Genomic DNA, 20,527 nt, shown 5'->3' on the forward strand with positions numbered 1-20,527 from the left:
CTAGCGTAGAACATCCTTGCACAAAAATGGTGTTGTGTAAATGCCAATTGTTCATATTGCAATGCTCCATTGGACTTGTCACTGTTTATCAAAGAATATATGAACAAGTTATCCACGAGCTGCATCAATCCCTGTAGTATTGAATCCATTTAGAAACATCTTAATTAACTTTTTTTTTAACAAAATCACCAGTTGCTTAATGTCGTAAAACTGAAATGTTGTCCAGTTCAATAATTAGGTATTTTCAACATTGGCTGACAAACATGCCTGATCTTTCAAATGCTAACTGCACACTCAGCTATTCTTGTTAATCACAATATCCCCAACATAAAAAAAATTGCATTTCAACAAATGTTTCTGTTGTAGAGCTTTAGTTCTGACAGCTCTGAATTACGTCCTGTAAGTTCCATGCCAAAAAGTGACATTTTTTCAATTGAGAATGTTGCTTTGAAGTGATTATTAATGGTAGAGACAAGGCAGCAGTGAAGTAGGCAGTGAAATCTGATTTAGCTCCTATATCAAAAGTTTCTAACACACCTCTAAGTCCATTTGGTTCAGTCGCTGGCAAATGACCTCTGAGACAGGAGATTGTAGGTTAAAGCATGCTTCAGAATTTGAGTACACAATTTAGGCCGAAACTTTAATGCAGTTCTGGGTGAGGTGCACCTTTGGACGTGCGGTTTTTAAAATGAGCTGTTAAGCTGAGTCTTTGTCTACCTGTTGTATTAAAACGATTCTGTAATTTGAGCTTCCATTCATAAATTCAGAATATCACCTTGTCTTTTCTCTTTAGCCTTCATCCTTGAGTCTCTGACCCTGCCAACTGCTGACCCATCTCCAACCACTCTCTCCTTTTCAAAGTCTTTGAATGCCCTATTGTCTTCCAAATTTGTGGTCATCTTTCCTGCAACAGTTTCTTTTGTTGCATTGCGCTATGTAAACACTTGAGCACAGACATTGCTTTCACAGTAATTGTTTATAACAAACCGATTCTGAAGGGTGTTGGCAGGGTGGACACAGAGAGGCTGTTTGCCCTGGCTAGGGAATCTAGTAAGAAGTTTAACAACACCAGGTTAAAGTCCAACAGGTTTATTTGGTAGCAAAAGCCACACAAGCTTTCGAGGCTCTGAGCCCCTTCTTCAGGTGAGTGGGAATTCTGTTCACAAACAGAACTTATAAGACACAGACTCAATTTACATGAATAATGGTTGGAATGCGAATACTTACAACTAATCCAGTCTTTAAGAAACAAAACAATGGGAGTGGAGAGAGCATCAAGACAGGCTAAAAAGATGTGTATTGTCTCCAGACAAGACAGCCAGTGAAACTCTGCAGGTCCACGCAACTGTGGGAGTTACAAATAGTGTGACATAAATTCTGATTCTAGGATCGCATGATAAAGACTCAGGAGGAAAAAAGCAGAAATATTTATGTGAAATAGTGTGACATAAACCCAATATCCCGGTTGAGGCCGTCCTTGTGTGTGCGGAACCTGGCTATCAGTTTCTGCTCCGCGACTCTGCGCTGTCGTGTGTCGCGAAGGCCGCCTTGGAGAACGCTTACCCGAATATCAGAGGCCGAATGCCCGTGACCGCTGAAGTGCTCCCCAACAGGAAGAGAACAGTCTTGCCTGGTGATTGTCGAGCGGTGTTCATTCATCCGTTGTCGCAGCGTCTGCGGATGAATGAACACCGCTCGACAATCACCAGGCAAGACTGTTCTCTTCCTGTTGGGGAGCACTTCAGCGGTCACGGGCATTCGGCCTCTGATATTCGGGTAAGCGTTCTCCAAGGCGGCCTTCGCGACACACGACAGCGCAGAGTCGCGGAGCAGAAACTGATAGCCAGGTTCCGCACACACAAGGACGGCCTCAACCGGGATATTGGGTTTATGTCACACTATTTCACATAAATATTTCTGCTTTTTTTTTCCTCCTGAGTCTTTATCATGCGATCCTAGAATCAGAATTTATGTCACACTATTTGTAACTCCCACAGTTGCGTGGACCTGCAGAGTTTCACTGGCTGTCTTGTCTGGAGACAATACACATCTTTTTAGCCTGTCTTGATGCTCTCTCCACTCCCATTGTTTTGTTTCTTAAAGACTGGATTAGTTGTAAGTATTCGCATTCCAACCATTATTCATGTAAATTGAGTCTGTGTCTTATAAGTTCTGTTTGTGAACAGAATTCCCACTCACCTGAAGAAGGGGCTCAGAGCCTCGAAAGCTTGTGTGGCTTTTGCTACCAAATAAACCTGTTGGACTTTAACCTGGTGTTGTTAAACTTCTTACTGTGTTTACCCCAGTCCAACGCCGGCATCTCCACATAGGGAATCTAGAACATGGGCAAATCTCAAGATAATGATCCAGCATTTAGAAATGAAAAGAAATTTCTTCAGTCAGAGAACTGTGAAGCCTTGGAACCCTCAACCCCAGAGGGTTGTGGATGCTCCATCGTTGAATATATTTGAGACTGAGATGCACAGACTTTTGGCCTCTGAATCAAAGGATGCAGGGGGTGGGCGGGAAAAGTGGAATTGAGGCAGATGATCAAGCATAATCATATTGTGTGGCGAAGAAGGCTCAATGAACCATATGGTCTACTCCTGCTGTTATTTCTTATATAACAGCTGTGAAGGCTTACAGAGGTAAAGATTTATGAAATTAGTTCCAGGGATGACTGACTAGAATTACAAGGAGAAATTGGAGAAGCTGGAGTCATTCTTATTAGGAAAGAGTAACTTAGAAGGAGATTGGACAGAAGTGGTCAAAATCATGAGGTGTCCAGACAAAGTAGATTGAATTAGTAGTTGGCAGAAGGGTTGAAAACCAGAGGACACCGATGTAAAGTGGTTGACAAAAGTACTAATAACAACATAAAGAAATACCCTTAACAAGTGGTTAGGACCTGGAACGCACTGATTAAGAGGGTGGTGGAGGCACATTTAATCATGGCTTTCAAAAAGGAAATTGATAAGCACGTGAAGAGAGAGGATTTTCTGGGCTGCAGCAAAAAAGGTCGGAAGTGGATCCAGCTGAAGTGTTCTTACAGAGAGCTGCACAGCCTCGATGGGCCGAATGGCCTTGTTCTATACAGTAACCTGTTTATGATTCTATGTAAGCATAAGTAGTTTTCCTTCACTGCGTTTGCACATTTTCAAGCAAATAGATTGATCCAAATTTTGCAGCTAGAGCATTGAATTCCAATGAGCAGACCATGATCATTTTTGAGTTTGAATGTCAACGATCAACTTAGCAGACTTTTCGTTTGGATGTCATCCTTTGAGTAGTTTTCTCTTGATAAGGGTTGAATATCAGACAGATGCTCTTGACAGCTGCTCTTGGCAGTCAAGATTTTGCTTTGATGCTGATAGGTAAGGTGGCATTGGATGACCGACTGCAACTGAAGTGACTGATTCTGAATGAATCTGTATGTATAAATTGAGGAATATACACTGTCAGGTCTATGCAATATCATTGCGAGCTAAGGAATGAATGGCGTCAGGGAATCTTTGAACAAGATTCAAAACTGTTAGGTGGCCATTTGTCAACCCTCCAATAATTGCTTGCTTTGTGACTGGATGATGTATTGCTCAACACAATGTGTTCTTAGTTTTAAAACATGGACATAAATCATTTTAAAAATCTTATTTTAAAAGGTAGTCAATAATTTGAAACACGCATTTAGCGTGCTGAACCAGGGGGAAAATGCACAATTCATCTTGCCAACCATCACTTTCCCCTTCAGCCTTTCTCTTTAACCTTCATTCTTAACCCTTTGACTGTGCAAACTTTTGACCTATCTTCTGAGAATTGCCTTCCAAATCTATGCCCATCTATTCCTGCACATCCAATTTTTATTTTGCATTACTACATAGATTCTGTTGCACAGAAATGTTTAAAGTTTATTTATTAGTGTCACAAGTAGGCTTACATTAACACTGCAATGAAGTTAGTGAAAATCCCCTAGTCACCCCAATCGGGTGCCTGTTCGGGTACACTGAGGGAGAATTTAGCATGGCCAATGCACCTAACCAGCACCTCTTTCGGACGTGTGGAAGGAAACCAGAGCACCCAGAGGAAACCCAAACAGACACAGGGAGAACATGCAGACTCCGCAGAGACAGTGACCCAAGCCCGGGAATCGAACCCTGGCTCTGTGAGGCAGCAGTTCTAACCACCGTGCCGCCCAATGATGGGCTACTCAGCTGAACTGGTCTGTGGCTGTGTTTGGACTCCACACCACCTCTCACTCTGACTAACTCTCCCTACCCTGCAAGATTTTGTTTCCTTTCTTCAGAAACTGCTCCACGGTGTGCATAGGCAGTCTCCAAAGCGCCAGCATACTGAAGCAGAACTTCATAACTATTTGTTAAAGTGCGATGTGCTGTCCGTCCGAGATTCTTAGCAGCAAATATGGGGAGGAATTCTGAAAATTACTTCCCATTTAAGCTCATTGGGTTGTTTTCAATACAGTAATGACTGTGGGTGGAGTTGTATTTTATGATTAACTTGATAACCTGACACTTCATTTGTATAAGGAAGCCCAGGAGAGGGGGCAGCTTGCAAGCACTTGGGAAAACTATGGGGGGAGTTCTTGGCACCATTTATAGCATAAAGCATTTGGAAAGGAAGCAATACAGACAGAGTGAGTAACCTTAAAAGACAGTAGTTGGTTAAGGAGCCTGGATATAGTTAAAATTTAACTGGAGGAATAATAGAGGGCATTAATGTTTCATTTCACATCGTTGTAGAATGTTTCTAAGAAAATTGCATTTTTAAGTTCAGAATTTTATGGACAAATAGTACTCTCTGAATTTAAAGTTAACAAAAAGAAGCCCATGTTTTGGATTTGATTTATTATTGTCGCATGTATTGGGATACAGTATAAAGTATTGTTTCTTGCCCGCTGTACAGGCAAAGCATACCATTCATAGAGAAGGAAAGGAGAGAGTGGAGAATGTAGTGTTGCAGTCATAGCTAGGGTGTAGGGAAGGATCAACTTAATGCAAGGTAGGTCCATTCGAAAGTCTGATGGCAGCGGGGAAGAAGCTGTTCTTGAGTCAGTTGGTACCTCAGACCTCAGACTTTTTGGTGTTCCTGGAGTGCTTACGATGAATTAGTTATTTCAAGAAGATGGATTTTATTCTTGAATAAGCTTTATTGTGGCACAGACAGCATCACACAAGTAGTGGGAAAGTTTAAGTGCATATGGACATTCACAGTTAATTACCAAAGTCGTAGACATTCAAAATCAATATTATTTTTATTGTTTCCTTTTCTAAATTCAAATGGATTTGGTCTACTAAAGATTAACTAAAATCAGCAGCAGATATTCCCATTTGAGATTGTCACTTGAAACAGTTGATTGTTTCCTGAAATATTATAAAAACGGGCTAATGGACAGATAGATGCAAATTGTTTCCAATAGCTGAGGGGCCAAGAAGGAGGGGGGCATAAGTATAAAATTAAATGGAAGGGGGTTAGAATAAGGCTATGAGGCTGTAGATTCACTTTGTGCTTAGTGATTATGATGCAATTCAAGATTAGATTAGCTCGGTAAATGAAGAAATTGAAGGCAAATGGAAACTAGATGGTTAAATATCAGAGGATCAGAGGGCGGCACGGTAGCACAATGGGTAGCAGTGCTGCTTCACAGGTCCAGGGACCTGGGTTCGATTCCCGGCTTGGGTCACTGTCTGTGCAGAGCCTGCACATTCTCCTCGTGTCTGCGTGGGTTTCCTCCGGGTGCTCCGGTTTCCTCCCACAGCCCAAAGATGTGTGGGTTAGGTTGATTGGCCATGCTAAAATTGCCCTTTGTGTCCTGGGATGCGTAGGTTAGAGGGATTAGTGGGTAAAATATGTAGGGATATGGGGGTAGGGTCTAGGTGGGATTCTGTTCGGTGCAGACTCGATTGGCCGAATGGCCTCTTTCTGTACTGTAGGGTTTCTAAGATTCTAAGAAATATGATTCTAACTATTTACTCGTGTGGAAGGTAAGTGCTAATAAGGACTGATTACAGGTTGGCACTGTTGCCTCTCAACGCCAGGTTCGATGACTGGCTTGGGTCACTGTCTGTGCCGAGTCTGCATGTTCTCCCCGAGTCTGCATGGGTTTCCTCTGAGTGCTTCGGTTTCCTCCCACAGTCTGAAAGACGAGCTGGTTAGGTGTATTGGCCGTGCTAAATTCTCCCTCAGTGTACCCGAACAGGCACTGGAGTGTGGCGACTAGGGGAATTTCACAGTAACTGTGAAATGGCCAATGCACCTATTTATAAATAAAAATCATCAGTGTGTAGTATGTGCACCGTATCACTATGAAACATAATTGTTGGGGGACAATTTCATGACCCTTGCACTTAAAGCAGAATATCAGTTTTTGACAAGATGTTTTATTGCTGTTTTGCAGTGTAAGAAATCAGGCAGCAGCATTGTGTGCTTGGGTAATAAATGATTTATGAAATTAGTACAAAGTGCTCTTTGTGCTTTTATTTTTATTAAAGTAGCAAATTGTATAAATTGTTAAAAAATGAACAGTTAATAGAGAATCCTGAGAGAGGAAGACCCACCATCCATGCAATAGTGATAAGCAGACAGACTCTACTGAGGCATCTAATATGCAGCTGGATAATCAGCCATCAGGAACATCTGTGCCTTGTCCTTACTCTGCCTATGTCAGTGCAGAAAAGGCTCTTCAGCTTATCCAGTCTGCTTCAACAATAACCACCGCTAAAGTCACACAAGAGAGGAAGAGAATGCCTGATCTCTGTTTGGTATCCGTGCACAATGAGATGACTAACAGTGGTAACTTCATGGGAGCAGAAAGCAGAGCCGACAAAAACCTGTCCGCTGCCACCCTTTAAAGTTTGAAGATTTAATTTTAAATCCTCATAACGTGGGAACAACAGTAGATAATTTAGCCCCTTAGACCTTTTCTGCTGTTCATTCAGAAAAGGGGAAGTTTAGCGGGCAGGGGAGCTTAATTTTACGTGAGGCCAAAAATCAGTTTCTCGGTGGTGCGATGAACTTTAGGGATTAAGCTCTCAGATCTTAAAGACAAGTTAAAAGTAGTTCGAGCTTCCCAACGAACCATGTCAGAAGTCCTTTTGCATGATTTGCACGTCATGCCTAGTCATTAAAAGACCACCTTGCCAGAATTAAGTTTCCCCCTCCAAATTAAGTTCCCCGCCAGCAGAAAATGAGAATGTTCACACTTCTGACTGTATATAATTGGCGTGTACCTGGCGAGCTTCACTGCTTCCCGGACTTTGAAGTGAGTAGACACTGCTTTGGCCTTTTTGGATTGCAGGGCCAGTTCACCACCCACCGAGTGCCGCTGAGGAACGGTACAATGCCACACATGCCTCCACAAGGTCCACAATTGAGCAGACAATAGGCCTCCCAAAGATGAGGTTCAGATGTTTGGTTACTCCATAGAGTGCGTTCCAAATCATCATTGTTGTACCCTGCACAAACTCAACACTACAAAGAGGGATGTCTGTCTTGGCTGAGGGTGACATAGAGAATTGAAATGTCTCCTCCGAAGATGAGGATGGTGAACAGGTTGGGGCTGGCCAGGGCAAGGATGTCACAGAGCCACATGCAGAAGCCATTGCAAGGGTACAAAGTCCGTGTGCATGGCTGCTTGGAAGCAATATCAAATCTTGACTGCATCCCTGCCTAGTTATGTCACCCTTACACCTGCTCCCAATATAGAGGCAAACCTGGTGGAGAGCTCTTTCCAAGGAAACAAATATATGGGTCCACAGGGAGGAGCAGCATGAGAACACAATTTGTCTCCTCGAGATCATCCTTCCATGCAGATTTATCAGGGAAGATCATGTTCCTGCTGCCCAGCTGTCACTCACCCTTTGTAAACTCATATCTCTTGACATTTTCATCATGCTGCGTAGTTTTGAGGTTACTTTCGAGTCTACTTGGAGTGCCTCACCTGCACGATGGGTTGCTGAGTAGCAACCACTCCGACCCTCCTTTCACAGAGTCTCCTACAAGTCTCAGTCCAATGGCCTTAGCATTAGTGCGAGGCTATGATACATCATTCTGGACATCGCGGCCAAGGTAAATATCTTTCCTATCTCACCTCGTGGGCTAAAACCTCGGTCCTTCTACGAATTTCAGTGAACTTTTGTTGCAAACCCTTTATGCGATGTCTATTACAACCCTCAATACGGAGCTGAACAAGCCAAACTAATCTCCACGTGAAGGTCTGACAAAGGCTTCAGTCAACTACATGTACATCTCTTTAATCTTGCACTCAATCCCTTTTGTAGTTGAGGTTGAGTTGCTCATTGCCTCCTTGTTAGCAGCCTTCACTTGTATGTTAGCTCAAATTGACAACAAGGAAGGCCATAAACGACTGGACGTGCTCACCATGGCTTTCTCCAGACATGTAGGGAAGCCTCTGGTTTTCTACTATTAATAAGAAGTGTAGAGTTTCATAGTTTCGACCCAGAAACTGCATTGACAGTGTCCCTTGCCACTCGCGCAGCATATTTAACTGCCCTGGAGTACTAACATCCACATCTCACAACCAGGGCAACAATGGCAGGAGATACAGTGACCTCGCTGAACACCTTTTCAGATCTCCGAACATGGTGAGCTGCAAGTATTGGATTGCATGATGCATGCCCAGGCCGCACACTCGCAAACGATGGCCAGTGCTTAAACATTGCAATGTGGGTTATTTTGTAATCATTATGTTGATAATGTGAGAGAAGTAAAGCAATAGAAGTTCATTACCAGAAACTGGGGACCCAAATTCCACACTCTCTGCCCAAGACCATTGAAGCAACTACCAGCAAGATGGAATCCATGATGCTTCTAAACTACGACTCCACTTTCTCAGAAAACTAAGGAAATTTGGTATGTCAGCCACGACTCTCAGCAACTTTTACAGATGCACCATAGGAAACATTCTTTCTGGTTGTATCACAGCTTGGTATGGCTCCTGCTCTGCCCAAGACCGTAAGAAACTATAAAGGGTCGTGAATGAAGCCCAGTCCATCAGGCAAACCAGCCTTCCATCCATTGACACTGTCTAAGCTTCCCACTGTCTCAGAAAAGCAGCCGGCATATTTAAGGACCCCACGCACCCCGGCCAATCTCTCTTCCACCTTCTTCAGATACAAAGGTCTGAGGTCATGTACCAACCGACTCAAGAACAGCTTCTTTCCTGCTGCCATCAGACTTTTGAATGGACGTGCCTTGCACTAAGTTGATCTTTCTCTACACCCTAGCCATGACTGTAACACTGCATTCTGCACTCTCTCCTTTCCTTCTCTATGAATGGTATGCTTTGTCTGTATAGCGCACAAGAAACAATACTTTTCACTGTATGCTAATACATGTGACAATAATAAACCAAATCAAAATTGCAAGTGCAATAGTTCTACACTCATGTCACCTATGTGCCTTCAAAACTACTTTATCTTTCTCTCTCGCTACGTCTAGGTGCAGCTCCAACATCCACCGTTGAGGTGGAGGCAGCCTGCTGACTGCTCTGCCCTCTTGACTGCGATGACATTGACGGGCGACCCCTGGTGGTTCGAGGGCTAGAGCACCCCAGCCTGCTAAGTGTTTCCTGCTCAAGTGCAGATGTACCTTCCACAGTCTGGAGGCAATGGGATCACTGGCAGAGGGGAAGGGGAGTGGCAGGGCACCCCTGGCTGTCTGGAAGGTGTGCCTGACTGGAGCTCCTTCTCTCTAATTGCCCCTTGGCACCTCCCTGACTCCTGGAGAAGAAGGGGCACCTGGAGGGAGGTTAGGAAGGTCCCCCTTTTTTTTTCACTGGTACCTGGAATGGAGAAAATTTGAAATTTAGTGGATGCCTAAGCAGACTCCAAAATTAGATCAAGGCACTACTGTGAAGGTGCATTTGACAACTGCAGACTGAAGGCATCCTCAATTAACTTCCTTGGGGAGTCCTGTCCTCCTCCAGCAGAGTCATCGTCCTACCCTCCGGCTATTTGGCGGCCTTTCCTCAGAAGGCATGAGGACTCGATTGTCTGGAATGCTGCCTCGGGTCTTGGCCTGCTTGGTGTGTATTTTTGTTCTGCAGACAGCAGGGTTGATTGTCATCCCAATGGGTGCCTGAGCCGTTTAGAAGAATGCATGCCGATGGCAGCTCCCGAGTCCTCCCCAGTTAGCACGCAGCATGCCCTGCAACTAATAGAACATTGGCAGCGTGAAGATGCTGGCACACATTCGGTACATATGTCCAATCTGCTGCTGAATCCTGCAATCCAAGCTCCTGTCTGACATCCCTGTGCACAATGCCTGATATCCTTATGCATAGACAGGGCCACTTACCCTGGCAGAGCGCAGCAGGTCATTTATCCACTTCCTGTTCTTTGGTGGGCCCCGCGAGCATGAACCTCTGCTGCGCCCTCCGCCCAGGCCACCGTAATCAGACAGGAGGGTCTCCTGCTGCTGTCCCTGGGAAAACACACTGTCCCACCTTGCCTGGACAGCATAGGAGGAGTATCTTCAGGAGGCTTCGCTGAAGCGTGGCGCCACGCTTTGTCTGGTCTGTGACACTCCAGTCTCGACAAGAATCTGGAGCTCCTGGTTTGCAGTGAGCATATAGCTGCCTAGCTGCCCCTTTAAATATGGAACCCTGGACCTTTGGCCCCATGAGATGACAGCGGGGAGGCCGACTCCTGCCCCCTCCCACAGCAAGGTTCAGCGAGCTCCTTGCAGCTGCATATGTAATGAGCTGACCAGTACAAGATCGCATCCGTGCACCTGATCCAGCCATGCTATGCTCCCCACTCTCCACAGTGAAAATCACTCCCACCTCAGTGCCTGCCCTGGTATGTGACACTGTGTACTGACTGCAAACTGACACTCATAAGGGCATCAGGCAGTGTAAGTGTGCAAGAATCCAGAATGGAAGATTCCAGCCTCTATACCTGTCTCTTCCTAATATCCTGTAATACCTTGGGATAACAATCTATAAGTCTCATATTCAAAATTTACAGTTGATCTATCAAATGTTGTTTGCAGCCGAGAGTTCAAAACTTCTACAACCTTTTCTACATAAGTGTTCCCAAATTTCACTACAAAAAGGGATAGCTCTAATTGTTAGACCTTCCCCCTCCACCCCCCCACCCCACCCCACCCCCCCCCCCCCCCCTCCCACCTCACCCCCTTGTCTTCAACTTTTCAACCATGAAACTAGTTTTATATATCCTAACCGTTCCTCTTGACCTTCTCTAGTGTTCTAGTGGTTAGGGTGCAGCACCGGTTCGTTTCCCAGGCAGAGAATGAAGAGTTATTGGGGTGGCACAATGGTTAGCACTGCTGCCTCACAGCGCCAGGGATCCGGGTTCGATTCCCAGCTTGGTTCACTGTTTGTGCAGAGTCTGCACGTTCTCCTCGCATCTGCGTGGGTTTTCTCCGGATGCTCCGGTTTCCTCCCACTGTCTAAAGGCATGCAGGTTAGGTGCATCGGCCATGCTAAATTCTCCCTCAGTGTATCCAAACAGGTGCCGGAGTGTGTCGACAAGGTGATTTTCACAGTAACTTCATTGCAGTGTTAATGTAAGCCTAGTTGTGACAAATAAATAAACTTTAATCTTTTGAAATTCTGCTGCTTCACAGCTCCAGGGACCCGGGTTCGATTCCCGGCTTGGGTCACTGTCTGTGTGGAGTTTGCACATTCTCCTCGTGTCTACGTGGGTTTCCCTCCGGGTGCTCCGGTTTCCTCCCACAGTCCAAAGATTAGGTTGATTGGCCATGCTAAAAATTGCCCCTAGTGTCCTGAGATGTGTCGGTTAGAGGGATTAGTGGGTAAATATATAGGGATATGGGGGTAGGGTTTGGGTGGGATTGTGGTCGGCGCAGACTCGATGGGCCGAATGGCCTCTTTCTGTACTGTAGGGTTTCTATGATTTCTATGAAATCACCCCTGAACCTTCTAAATTCCAGGAACTAGAAATCTAGTTTATATAATCCCTCCTCGTCTTTAACACTTGGAGACCAGGTATCATACTGGTAAACTTGAGGCAGTCCAGCGAAGGGCATTACATTCTCCTTAAGATGTGTTACATAGGACTGCTCACGATGCAATCTACTCAAGACTTTGTATCGCTGAAAGATGACGTCTGCTCCTGGTCTACTACTCCTATTTCTTGTCTATCCTATTCTAGCCCGTGTACGTAAAGGCCAGTATTCCATTTGCCTTTTGGTTACTCTGTATTTGTTCATGACAATTTAATGACCTATGTACCTGGACCCCAAGTCTCTTTGGATCACTACTGTTTCTACTTTTTTTAACATTTAGGAAGTACCCCATTTAATCCCTTTTCAGTCCATAGTGTGTAACCTTGTGCATGAGACGCAAAAACCCAGTCTGCAGGTGCAACAGGTGATCAAGAAGGCAAATGGGATGTTGTCCTATATCGCAAGGGGGATAGAATATAAAAGCAGAGATGTCTTGCTGCATCTGATGTGGAGATGCCGGCGTTGGACTGGGGTAAACACAGTAAGAAGTTTAACAACACCAGGTTAAAGTCCAACAGGTTTATTTGGTAACAAAAGCCACACAAGCTTTCGGAGCTCCAAGCCCCTTCTTCAGGTGAAGTTCTTTTGCTGCATCTGTACAGGGCATTGGTGAGGCCGCAGCTGGAATACTGTGTGCAGTATTGGCCCCCTTATTTGCGGAAGGATATATTGGCCTTGGAGGGAGTGCAGAGAAGGTTCGCCAGGTTGACACCAGAGATGAGGGGTGTTGATTATGAGGAGAGACTGAGCAGATTGGGTTTGTACTCGTTGGAATTTAGAAGGCTGAGGGGGGATCTTATAGAGACCTATAAGATAATGAAGGGGCTGGATAGGGTAGAGATGGAGAGATTCTTTCCACTTCGAAAGGAAGCTAGAACTAGAGGGCACAGCCTCAAAATAAAGGGGGGTCAGTTTAGGACAGAGTTGAGGAGGAACTTCTTCTCTGAGGGTGGTGAATCTCTGGAATTCTCTGCCCACTGAAGTGGTGGAGGCTACCTCGTTGAATATGTTTAAATCACGGATAGATGGATTCCTGATCGGTAAGGGAATTAGGGGTTATAGGGATCAGAAGGGTAAGTGGAACTGATCCACTTCAGATCAGCCATGATCTTATTGAATGGCGGAGCAGGCTCGAGGGGCTAGATGGCCTACTCCTGCTCCTATTTCTTATGTTCTTATGTTCTCATATCTGCTTGCATTAAAATCCATTTGCTCCAGTTTTGTCCATATCTATCTATATTTTTGTAATTTATGCTTCCGTCTGCACTGCCTGCAATGGTGCCTATCATTACATCATCGGTAAATTTAAGTATATGGAGTTCAACCTCATCATCTAAGTTGTAAATAGATAGAGTAGTTGAGACCCAAACACAGAGAAGCTAGTCAAAGAGGTACAATAGGTATGACAGGCCATAAGGGAACAGATGTAGCAGGAAGGCAGTGCAGTCACAAACCTTCAGACATAGGCCAGCCACTGTTGCAAGTTGTCAAATTGCTTTCCAATCCAGCTCCGATTGTCTCGGGAGTAACTCAGTTCAGACTCACTGGTGTACATAGTTTTTCAGCCTCATCCTAGTCAGACTACTGGTCTCACAGGATTTTAAACGCGGTTAAATTTAGATTGCGAATGTCGAAAAATAAGTGCCTAGTCTGCATATTTGTTATACTGGCGCAGGAGCTGAGAGGTAAGTAAAGAGAAAAAAGGATGAAGATTAATTGGAAGAAGTTGGAAAATCGAGCAGCTGTGGGAATACCCCATGCGCTAGTGTGTGTCACATTTATCAAAAAAACAGACTGCGGTGTATATTTTGATTTTCTGTCTGTTCAGCTTGGAAATTGCAGCAGGCTAAGCAAGCTATTCTTAGCAATGATATGATGTGTTTTCTTTCTTTAGCATCGCTATGGCAACAAAAGAGAATGTGACATCACAACGAGGAGTGCTGAAGTCGATACAAAGCAAAGTGAACACCTTGGCCAGTATCCTTTTTAAAACCTTTTTATTAAAGGGTAAGAAAAAATTGGAAGGTGAACTCGCAATGCTGTCCGTCTCGACGTTTCTATATCCTTGAATGGAAAACTGAAGCGTTCTAACCTTTGTTAAACTCTCTTCCACAGGATATTTGATTTGTTGTCACATGTATTGGGATACAGTGAAAAGTATTGTTTCTTGCGCACTATACAGACAAAGCATACCATACATGATGTACATAGGGGAAAAGGAGAGTGTGTAGAATATAGTGTTGCAGTTACAGGTAGGGTGAAGAGAAAGATCAGCTTAATATAAGGTAGGTCCATTTGAAAGTCAGACAGCAGGGAAGAAGCTGTTCTCGAGTCAGTTGGTACGTGTTTTCAGCCTGCATCAAGTGACTGCAGTGTTTTTGTTTGTAAGAATTCATTTGGCACAGTGACTAATTTGTTGATCAAAGTGAATCACACAAATTCAGTGCAAAATATTCCAAGTTGTAGATGTTTCACAAAGTATCAATTTTCAGAAGTGTGAATCTTTTAGATGTGAAAAAGACATTAAACTTCGAAAGAAAGCTGTAAGTGAGGATATGCCAATTAACAATTTTACTGTACACTGTGCAATGTTGCAGACCTTTGGGTGTAGATGTTAAAAAAACTATTCTCACCATGAAGCAAACACAAGTGAATTTGTTTTGAGGTTTTTCTGTATTTGAGTATTATTTGTAGTCAATCCACAGCACATTTCACTCAGTGATTATGGTCACATAGTGGTTATTTTATTGGACTCCAGAGGCTTGGACTAATAATCAGATGACTTAAAGTCAATTCCCACCACGACAGTTGAGGAAGTTAAATTCAGTTAATTGAATAAATGTGGGGCTGCCATCAGTGACTGTGAATCTACTGGATTGTAAAAACCCATCTCGCCCCTTATTGCTCTTGTGTGGAATGGGAATCTGCAGTCCTTATCTGGTCTGACCTATCCAGACCCACAGCAAAGAGGTTGGCTCTTCACTGCCCTCTGAATGGCACAATACTATGTAATTTACAAGTCCAGACAGATATGGAGGGTTTTCTTTGGTCTGCAGCAGAGCAGTAAGTGAAGGGTCCTTGAGCAATTTTATTTTTTATTCATTTGTGGGACATGGGCGTCGCTGGCTGGCCAGCATTTATTACCCATCCCTAGTTGCCCTTGGAGGACAGTCGAGAGTCAACCACATTGCTGTGGCTCTGGAGTCACATGTAGGCCAGACCGGGTAAGGATGGCAGATTTTCTTCCGTAACAAGCACTAGTGAACCAGATGGATTTTACCGACAATCGAGAATGGTTTCATGGTCTGGGCCTGCAACGGGATTTTGATCAATTGGACCAACGGGCTGATGAATGGCAGATGGAGTTTAATTTAGATAAATGTGAGGTGTTGCATTTTGGTAGATTGAACCAGGGCAGGACTTAGTTAATGATAGGGCATTGGGGAGAGTTATAGAACAAAGAGATCTAGGGGTACAGGTTCATAGCTCCTTGAAAGTGGAGTCACAGGTGGACAGAGTGGTGGAGAAGGCATTCAGCGTGCTTGGTTTCATCGGTCAGAACATTGAATACATGAGTTGGGACGTCTTGTTGAAGTTGTACAAGACATTGGTAAGGCCACACTTGGAATATTGTGTACAGTTCTGGTCACCCTATTATAGAAAGGATATTATTAAATTAGAAAGAGTTTAAAAAGATTTACTAGAATGCTACCGGGACTTGATGGTTTGAGTTATAAGGAGAGGCTGGATAGACTGGGACTTTTTTCCTCTGGAGCATAGGAGGCTTAGGGGTGATCTTATAGAGGTCTATAAAATAATGAGGGGCATAGATCAGTCAGTATCTTTTCCCAAAGGTAGGGGAAACTAAAACTAGAGGGCATAGGTTTAAGATGAGAGAGGAGAAATGCAAAAGGGTCCAGAGGGGCAATGTTTTTCACAGAGGGTGCCGAGTGTCTGGAACAAGCTGCCAGAGGTAGTAGTAGTCTTTTAAATAGCGTTTAGACAGTTACATTGGTAAGATGGGTATAAAGGGATATGGGCCAAATGCGGACAATTGGGACTAGCTTAGGGGTTAAAAAAAGGGGCGGCATGGACAAGTTGGGCCGAAGGGCCTGTTTCCATGCTGTAAGCCTCAATGACTCTGTCAGTAAATTCTTAACTCCAGATTTATTTTATTGAATTCAGCCACCACCAGCTGCTTTGGCGGGATTGGAACCCGGGTGCGCAGAACATAAACTGTTTCTGGATTAATAGTCTAGCGATAATACCACTAGGCCTTCACCTCCCCATTGAATGTAAAAAGGTTCACCACATAGTTTGCCCGTAGGGTAGAGAAAAACTGGCTTTGATGCCATGGGAAAATGTCCACTTTCAGAAAGCTCCAGCTGGCCCCCAAATCTACCTTAAAACATTACTGTGTTCAATTGTGACAGGTATATTTTAGAGGGAGTAGTGAAGTTAGCTCCAGCTACAAATAAATTGCAACATAGGTCAGGATTGTTACTTCTAAAATGAATCTGCGAGCAATTCAAAAGTGATTCACCCAAATTATTCTCTGAAATTAATAGTTGAGCCTTACAAACCAGCTAGGTTTGCAGTTCAATCATTGGTCTGATAAATTAGCTAATCTCAGTTGGTCTCAGTGATCTCTATTAGAAAGGTGAAAACAAGGTCTCGATCCCTATTGGAAGGCCCAATAAAAGTTATCAGCGAGGACATACTTGGACTTGATTGTGATTCTCATGCAGTCGAATAACTGTTCTGAAACAGCCTGTCTCATGCATAAAGCACAGCCACGTCAGTGAATGCTTGACATCCATGGAACAATACCCCATTACGGAATCTATGCCATTGGAAAAGGAGAGAAGCTGAGATGGGGAAAGGGGGCTAAGACCGTTGCAAACCCTCCTTGTTCAATGTTATAACACTACTTGATAGAAGTTTATAAAATTATGAGGGGTATAGATAGGGTGAACAGTTGGAAGCTTTTTCCCAGGGCAGAAATAACAATTACAATGGGGTACAAGTTCAAGAAAGGGGGGGAAAGGTTCAGTAGAGATGTGCCGGGGAAGTTTATTTTTACACAGAGGGTGGTGGGAGCCTGGAATGCACTGCCAAGTGAGATGGTTGAGGCAGTTATGTTAGCCACATGTAAAATTTACCTTGATAGGCATATGAACAAATGGGGAATCAAGGGATATTAGCAGTTGGTCTAAATAGGTAAACATGATCGGCGCAGACTTGGAGGGCCGAAGGGCCTGTTCCTGTGCTGTACTGTTGTTTGTTCTTTGCACTTTAATAAACTGAAAACAAAGTTATGTTAGGTTCTTTAACAGCAATTCCAGATCGATTTCCAGCCATAAACAACTTGGTTCAGAGGATAAATCTGAGGAAGCGACGGGACACATTAATTTTGGGAGGTGTCATTGGCATTTGTACTATCTTATTGCTACTGTATGCTTTTCACTGATGAAACATCTCCATAAGATGTTTGCACAGCTGCAAAGCACTGGGGTGGGGGGGGTGGATCTTGTGTACTCAACCTGCATATATATTGGCTGGATTGCGAGCGCGATGGATTTCGGTTACACTGGAATGCTTTAAACAAGTATTCCTTCGGGCCACAGTTGTGTGATTGGTTTATGATCAAATGTTAAACCTCTGCTCTTTGTTAAATTTAACTATGCTCTTGAAATATATAATTTTGAAGTACAGCACATTATAATTTTGTGAAAGGATACATTAGAATGTCATCTGTTTCCACCTCTTTTCTTCCATTATCCAGATAGTAAGTTACTGTCTCCTTTGAGCTATTATAAGACCAGAACTTTAAAAAAAACTGTTCTTTGAATCATATATCTTATGTATTTATGTATTTTCAAGAGCATATATAATGTGTACATAAAAATACCTTTGTACACAATGATCCTGTATATCAAGTGTGCTGTGTCACACTGTCAGAACATGTTTGTTCCTTTTGATATCATCGGATGCCCAGTTTCCAGTCTCTTCAACGAGAAGTATCCAGATTAAGCAGAATACTGTGGATACTGGAAATCTGAAATAAAAACGGAAAATGCCGCAAGTACTCAGCAGGTTTGGCCGCATCTGTGGAGAGAGAAGCAGAGTTGAGGTTTCAGGTTGACGACCATTCATCGGAGCCAGCAGCCCTGATGTAAGTTCATCAATTTGAAACGTCAACTCTGTTTCCCCTGTCTGAGCTGCTGAATGTTTCCAGCATTTTCTGCCTTTCCCAGATGGAAGGTTCTAAATTCATCCCCAAGTGAAAAGGGCACCCTTGGCCAAGACCTGGGTTGGGTCAGATATCAAGCTTACCAATTCTTTTAGAAATGTGAAGAAGGCTTAAAGAGAAAACAAAAGCAAGAAATTATTTTTTTAAATATAAATATATCTGGACATTCATGCAATCGTTAAGGTTTGAATTGTTCCACAAGTCTCCCAAAGCTTTATTAATCTGGCAAATTTCCAAATAGTTGTCATTTTGCCGTGAGCACCATTTATGCATGCACGTGCAATCTTGTACTTGATTTGGGCTAATTTCCTAAATATGTAGACATGAATGCACAGCGCTCATTTATATCAATTTGTACTATGCCATTGGTAAATTATGGTAATGCATTGGAATAAGCTGCTGAAGTCACCTCCCACCTAAACCAAGCAATTTCACTCCTCTTAAAAGAAAATATGGGTGCAATATATTGAAACAATTCGATTTCTCTGCAAAAACACAATTGCCAAAGCCTACTTTTTAAAAGAAAGAAGAAACCATAAAACCTTGAAATGTCTGCATTAAATTCCAGCTCCGCTGTGAATGAAGAGTACTTATTTTGCATTTATTTTTCAGACATTTTGCAGTAAGGTTGAGATTTTTTTTCCCTTTATCCCATTGTAACACTGCACATTTATTCACAAACCACTAACTGTGGCCTTCTCAATAGTTTCAAGAGAATATGACGCACTGTCAACTCCTACTTAAGAGGAAGAGTCTGTTTCTATTCCTCAGGTTGAGGTAACCGATTTGAATGTTGCGGTTTAGAATTCATGCAGGTACAAAACTCAATGCTTGGAAATATGAATCATTCCAATGAAGTGTTCAGAAAAAAATAACACTTTTTTTTGTACATTACACTGATTTTTGGATAGAGGCTCTGATCTATTTACCATGGCATCTTTTATGAATTAACTTCACAAACTGGAAAGCAAAGGTTGACTGGCTAATTGGATCATTTGAATTCAGATTGTTCAATTGCATAGCTTTAATTTTGTTTACCCCACAGTTCAGTTGATTCATTTAAAAGATGCAGTTGTGCCCTTCAGATGGAGCTTACACAGCTGCTGTGTTTTTTTTTGTTTATCTATTCAAAGCTTTTGATGTCAAAAATCTTATTATTTTCTCTGACCTTTCCCCCTTCTCTTTTTGCCCTTTTCCTCTCTCCCGCTCTCTCTTTCCCCCACCTTTCCCCCCACCTCTGCTTCTTTAAATGCTTCTGGAAATTTTGTTAATGTAGATTTTAATAATCTTGTAAAATAATTTTCAGTTCTCTGCTAATGTGCATTTTCTGCATTGTACAGAGGAGCTCTGACTGTGTATGTAATTTGTTAATAAATTAGAATCCTAAGTGATCCTGCTTTCTGGTGTTTGGCATTTTGTATCGTTAGAGACGGGGAGGGATGTAGGATAATTTTCCCGGTTTTCTCATTGCTCAGCTAGCCGCAACAAGAGGAATGTTGACACACACCCCACACGCTACACACACACCACACCCCCCACCCCCCACACACACCCCCCACAGACACCCTCATGCCGCGAATTGAACCGGGCCTCTGGCGCTGTGAGGCAGCAGTGCTAACCACTGTGCCGACTCATCTTGCCAGCATATCATACACTCTAGTAACACAAACGGGAGGACTGTGGCTGTGACATAGGACAGCCACCGTGTCACCCATAAGACCCAAGAAAGGAAGGTGATCAAGCTTACTGTTCTTCTCTCTGGTTTTTTGCTTATCTATGCACTTTGCCAACTTCCTTCAACACAGTGAATTTTAACAGTACCTTTTAGCTGGATTCCCACCTTTTTCCCAACTGTGAATGAAGGAGTGCATCCAATTCCAGATGCAGATCCATGATGCACAAAAGCAGCTCACATTCTGGTGGTGTCATTCAGATTAAAGCATGTGGATGTGTTCCTGCTGTGGGAATCGTCGCAGGCGTGATGGAACATTTGACGGATCATTTAAAGGTTTGTTGTCCTTGGATGGGAATTTCTGGTCTCGGGGGGCGGACACGACCGGAAAGCCCCACCCAGTTTCCCGGAAATTATTCCTGATGATGTCCCTCTTCCATTGTGCAGCACGCTGCTTCAAGTGAAGCATCCTGGATAGAGGAACACACTGAGAGGAAACGTAATGACGGCAGAAGACAAATAGTGCTTAATGAATGTGCTCATTTGAAATTGCAGATGGAAAGCATAACCAGAAAATA

At 43.4% G+C, this 20,527-nt stretch overlaps 1 protein-coding gene across 2 annotated transcripts in view; it reads left to right on the forward strand.

Annotated features, from left to right (window-relative positions):
- Positions 1–19,668, forward strand: part of gosr1 (golgi SNAP receptor complex member 1) — a 123,215-nt gene extending 103,547 nt beyond the window's left edge. For both annotated transcript variants that reach the window (XM_078224838.1, XM_078224840.1), the window contains exons 8-9: positions 13,919–14,001; positions 17,370–19,668. In XM_078224838.1, the coding sequence (XP_078080964.1) occupies positions 13,919–14,001; positions 17,370–17,494 (208 nt within the window). In that variant the 3' untranslated portion in view covers positions 17,495–19,668. The remainder of the gene's footprint in view (positions 1–13,918; positions 14,002–17,369) is intronic.
- The last annotated feature ends 859 nt before the right edge of the window (positions 19,669–20,527 follow it).

The sequence above is a fragment of the Mustelus asterias genome, chromosome 12, assembly GCF_964213995.1.
Source record: "Mustelus asterias chromosome 12, sMusAst1.hap1.1, whole genome shotgun sequence".
Lineage (NCBI taxonomy): Eukaryota > Metazoa > Chordata > Chondrichthyes > Carcharhiniformes > Triakidae > Mustelus > Mustelus asterias.